This window comes from Calliphora vicina, chromosome 5, assembly GCF_958450345.1.
Source record: "Calliphora vicina chromosome 5, idCalVici1.1, whole genome shotgun sequence".
Taxonomy (NCBI): domain Eukaryota; kingdom Metazoa; phylum Arthropoda; class Insecta; order Diptera; family Calliphoridae; genus Calliphora; species Calliphora vicina.
In genome coordinates, this window is record NC_088784.1 from 369,784 (window position 1) to 375,783 (window position 6,000).

The 6,000-nt window shown below is 28.6% G+C and overlaps 1 protein-coding gene across 2 annotated transcripts in view; it reads right to left on the minus strand.

Annotated features, from left to right (window-relative positions):
• The window catches only part of side-VIII (sidestep VIII), a 119,372-nt gene extending 113,600 nt beyond the window's left edge, over positions 1 to 5,772 (minus strand). For both annotated transcript variants that reach the window (XM_065513588.1, XM_065513586.1), the window contains exon 1: positions 4,646 to 5,772. In XM_065513588.1, coding sequence (XP_065369660.1) covers positions 4,646 to 4,793 — 148 coding nt within the window. In that variant the 5' untranslated portion in view covers positions 4,794 to 5,772. The remainder of the gene's footprint in view (positions 1 to 4,645) is intronic.
• Between the last annotated feature and the right edge of the window lie 228 nt (positions 5,773 to 6,000).

Consider the following 6,000-nt stretch of genomic DNA (forward strand, 5'->3'; position numbering starts at 1 on the left):
CCAAGCCTATTGAAACTGGCTGAAATCGGTCCATTATTTCACCTAGCCCCCATACAAACGTCCCCTCGAAATTGGACTTTATCGGTCATAAATGTTTAATTTATCTATGTATCTACACAAATTTCGCTCCAAATAAGTTTTATATATACAAAATTCATGTCACCAAATTTTGTTACGATCGGTCCATAATTAGTCATAGCTCCCATATAGACCCGCTTCCGAAAATCACTTTAACGTGCATAAATCGCTTAAAAATGTTGGTATACACACAAAATTCAACATAGTTAACTTTAATATAGACATAAATCATACGACCTAATTTTATGGTGATCGGTCCATAATTGGTCATAGCTCCCATATAAGGCCCACTTCCGAAAATCACTCAAAAATAAAAATTATTAAAATTTTAAAAGAAAAATATTTTTACTCATTTACTTGGTGTAGGGTATTATATGGTCGGGCTTGACCGACCATACTTTCTTACTTGTTTTTGTTAAGTCTGTTAAAATTAGAAATATTAAAATGGAACCATCAACTTCAGGTATTTGAGAAAATAAATAAATATTTTTTGTTTAGATAAATGTTTTGCAAATATTTTTTATTCTTTTTTAAAGTGCTCCATTATTGGGTTTTTTTTCAATATATAGATGGAGTTTAAACAAGTTCAGGACGATATCGGGTAAATTTCATTAAAAGCTCTTAAAATATGACATTTCAGCTTATATATTCCAAAAAAAAAAATAGTGCGGGTTTATTGAGGTTTTTTACTTATTTAAGTTATAGTGAAAGAACTCCTGTTGCTAAAAAACATGCTGAAACAAAACAGGTTAAAAAAAAATTTTCTTACATTTTTTTTTTAACTTGTGTTTTTATATGTTTATGATTATTCATTACTAAAAAATTATAATATCCTCTTTTGTGACTTTTTTTGAAAAAATTTGTAAATAAAAATGAGCTTTAATGAAAACTTTGAGGTTTTTATGTAAGTAATATGGTACATACACAACACCATCATTGATGTGCCATCAAGTGATTGTGCAATTAAGCTGGACACACACACTACACCATCATGCTGGTACAAAATTATTTTTTTTACCAAAAATTGTGTGGAAAAGGTTGTAATGAATTACGATAAAATTTGTAATGCACTTCTTATTGCTATTATCCTAAAACGAAAACGAAAAAGGAGTTAGAAAAACGCGTTTGAATGAAGAAATTGCTAGAAAACAAAGGAAAGCTAGGTTTTGTTTAACTTTTATGAGCTAATTTTACAACACTCGATTCAATCATACTAGTACAATCAAAAAAATATCAAACTATTTTTGATAAAGCACCAGCAGCTGGTACAATCACACCACAAGCTCATATATGCGCAATCAACTGGCACAATCACTTGATTGCAATACGCTGTAGGGAATTCATTTTTTTGCTTGATCGAAAATTTTGCTATAAAAAACTCATTTTCGAGAAAATGTCGTATAGCTCTATTTGAATATAAACCCTGGATATAATAAATTTATTATTTGAATTTTTTAATAGCTCGTTAAGTATGCTTTAATTTCCAATTTTATTCATTAATTTATCACTTTCCATTCCAAAGTTACAGCATAAATTGTTAACGGGTTAAAAAAAAAATTTACTTTTTTTTCTAAAATGCTGAGTTTTTATATAACTCATCGTTATAGGTCAAACATCGAGGTTGTCCTGGTTTTTTCCATTGTGGGCGATTTTAAATAGCAACCGAACTGGGTATATAGTAGGGTATTCAATTAATCGGGTTTCTGGTTTAATCGGTTAATCGAGCAAATAATTAATCGGGGTTTAGATTTATTCGGTTAACTTAAAATTATTCTGTTAACCAAATAATTTCTATTTTAATTTTAAATTGAAAATACAACCAAAATTAAATTGAAAATACATACACAAAATACAACCACGTATTTTGTGTACAAAAACATAAAAAACAAACAAAATATAACAATTCAAACAAAAAATAATAGCAAATACGGTATTTGAGATCTTTTTTGTATACACATGTGTGTTCTTTTAGGATGTTCTTGAGATCTTCTGATATAGTCTTTTAAAAAAGAATATAATTTAAATGTTTTCATTTTAAACGATTTCTTTAGATTTAATAAAACTTAACTTGGAAAAAACTGTCTCGCTGATTGTGGATGTTGAAGAAATAGAAAGCATGATAAAGAATATCCAATATCTCATTTCTTTTTTTAGTTTTTTCTAAGCATATAAAATCCTTTGTATACCATTGTAGTCCTTTTACTTTTAATAGTTTCGTTAAGTTCTGATAAAAGACTCGTTTCAAAAAATGTTTCGTCTATACATGTAAATACAAACAAAGTTTCAATTACATGTAAATTAAATATGGCAGTTGTTATACTCCCTAAACATGATTCTTGGATGTTCGAAAAAATATGTAATTTTAATTTGTATTTGAATTGAAATGGAAAAATATATACAAAAAATATGTTTAAGTGCAAAAAAAAGGAATTTCGGTTAATCGGTTAATCGACAGAAATTAATCGGTTTATTTGTTATTTGAAAATCGGCAATTTTAAATTATTCGAACAGTTAACCGTCCAAAATTAATCGGTTAACCGATTAACGGTTAATAGATTGAATACCCTAGTATATAGCGGATATATTGATGTATGTATGTATATGAGTTATTTGGGGGCTACGGAAAGTTGATTTTAAGATACTAATGGATATGTGGACATGGCTATATCGACTCCGCAGATATACTTTGTGGGATCGCAAATGAAAAATGTAGAAATTACAAACGAAATGACAAACTTATATATAAAAATTTCCGTTAAGTTTAAAATTATTGAAAATATAGGTATTTTTATAAAGAAATTATTTTTTAACTTTTTATGCATGTTTTTCATAAAACAAACTACAAGAAGAAATAGTTTTTCTGTGCAATTGGTATTTGCAGTCATTTGTTTTCATTTAATTTTGAAAACAAAATTAGTTTTTCAGTATAAGCTTTTCGTTTGTTGTCAAAAAAAACTAAAGAAAAATCAGTTATTTCTACTTAACTTGTTAGTTATAAAAACAACGTTAAAAAATAAATGAAATATTCTTTTGATTCAAATAAAATGTTAGCGGTCCAATTTTTGAATAAATTTTGTAGCTATTATTAATGAGTTTTCTGTTGAATTTACCTACATAGCCTTTGATTTCTGATTTTTTTTAATAAACAACCTAAAAATGTCATAAAAAGCGCGTTTAATTTGTCAATGATTTTTAAAAAATTAATGACAACAGAAACACACACACATACATAATTAAAATGTTTAGAATTTTATTTATGAAAAAATTATCTCCAGCCAACCAATTTTTATTGATCCCGCGTATGATTAACATAAACAAGTTTATGTGTATAATTGTATATCACTCATACGTACAAATCATCAAACATTACACTGTGCAACACTCAAAAATAACTTGGCAAATGACGTAGTGCAGGTAGTAGGTCTTTAAAACCTGTTTTTAAAGTTCCAATATACCTGCAAATTTCCGAAATATGGGCAAAAGTAGATTTTTCTGGACCCGCAAATTAAAACATTTGAAACTCAGTCACTGTTTAACCGATTTTAAAATTTCAAACTACATTAAAAACGGGCGAACGATGTCTTTTCAAGTATATCACTTTCACTATTCTACCAATAATATCAAATTTTTTGTTTTTTTTTAACTTTTTCAACTATTACGAGTGTTTTTTCAGATCTTCATTTTAGACAACAATGAACTTAAAGCCAGTGTCCTTCTGAGTAAAATAAACTTTTATTTGTTTAAATCGGTTAAATCGGTCATAGTACTTATTAGAGTTCTAGATTTAGGACATTTTATAAGAGAAAAAATAAATAGTATGATATTGTACAAACAAGATATAAAAGCGAAGCAGAATGAAAGAGAGTGTTTAACTGTATTGTTGTAAATTATATTTAAAATATTTTTGTAATAAAACTGTTACTTATTTATACTTGCAAAATTAATCAGGGCTATTCCTGTTCTCACTTACACCATTCGCCGTATTTTTTTTTGCCAAGTTAAATGCACTAGTTGGTAAAAAAAAACTACTATGTATTAGGTTTAAAATGACAATATTTATTTACCGAGTAGAATAGTTATAAGCCCGCTGTAGTGGGTCTCAGGCAGGAATCGGATTCATATTAGGTAGTTCCTTAATGGATATAAACACGTTCAGTGCATCCTTAAGAAAGCAAGCTGTAAAATTTCCAAGAATTTTTGTCTCGAAACATGACATTCAGTCTGTCTATATATAATTTAAGTTTCAGAATTTTAAAACATTATATCGCACAACATTCATATGTGCGATGCAGTTCTTTTCAAAGAAAAGTTCATCTACTCAACTAAAAGTAAATTTCAATGCTTAATCATAATGTTACTACATTTCTTTATTTCAACCTGTTGATAAATTATTGAACTAGTCATCTGTGTATGTCCTTGTTGTACCCTTATTTTACAATAAAGCAATTAAGACCTCAATTAGGCAAACATTTATACGACAGAGCTACATACTAAGTATTATATTAAATACAAAGTTAATTTATTTGATTTTTGTTTTGGTTTTTCATAATATGGATGCATAACTTACCATTTTCCTCCTCGATGTTACGTGTCATGGCTGTGGGTGTTACACGAGCACGTGTCGATGTTGTATGTGTTGCACAACATATAATGAGTATGAAAAGCCAACATAATGCGGATGAACAGAACAGTTGTACGTACGATGATAAATCCATAGTTCAGACAGTGTAAATACGAAAGACCAGCGATTGAAAAGAAGTCGAGTCGAATCTAACCGAGACCAGTTGAGATGTGTTGTATGGTTTTGTGTTGAATGGTGTTGTTCGTGTTTCGTTAGTTGAACGGTTTTCTATTCAATAGAGTGTTTGTGGGGGCTCAGAGAATGAATATAATGAAACAAATATAAGGAAGTAAAAAACACATATAAGAAACAGGATCAGGATTAGTTGTGGGGCAGGATGACGTTGACGACAATATAGTAGTAGAGTACAGTGGTAGAACAGAGTCAGGAGCTAGTGTTTGTGCCAGCAGTTACACCAGTTAAACCAGTGAATATGCAAGACATGTACTATATATATCTAAATATATATTTATTTAGAATGTTAATTATATTCAGTTGTTGTTATTGTTGTTTGTTGTTAATGATGTTGTTTTTCTATGCATGTATTTGCTTTTATTTAAAACAATTTTATTTTATAGTGTTACGAGTATACTTGTAGTTAATGTTGTTATAGTTGTTTCTGCTACTGCTACTGCTTCTGTTGTTTTTCATTTTCTGTTGGTTTTCGTTTTTATTTTTTATTAAGTAAACTTGACTTGAGCTGTTTTGTGTTTAAATTTACATGGCCATAGGGTCTTGATTGCTGTTTACATTTGTACGAGTGGCAATATAATAGAAGAGCTGGATCAGCAACCACCTGTATTTGCTATAGACCACAAATGGTTGTACACTTTATATTCAAGGAAATGGTTTGCCGGCACACAATACAATACCGTACAAAACAAAACAAAACTATGTAAAACAATAGCCAAACGAAGGTATAATAAGATTTTACAATGTCGCAGTATTATGAAAATATTGCTTAAATCTTTGCAATAATCTTTAATTTTTTGTTCGTTATTTCCACAATTTATACCAAGTGATCAGAATCTGAATAGACACAAGTATGCTGCTGAAGAGATTTTACTTTAAAATTAGATTTGTTGTTGTCTCATAGCAACGAAATACAAAATTTTAATTAAATTTATATTAAAGTCGTATACTACACACTTTTTGTTGTGAAAATCTATTTGAATTTTTAATATGTTTTTCAATGAAGAACATGTATTTCAAATTGATTTTCACAACATTCCTCAACTTCAATTTCATTTCACAACACTTTCTTTTTCAAGTATGCCACTTGTAATAAAATATTCCCATAA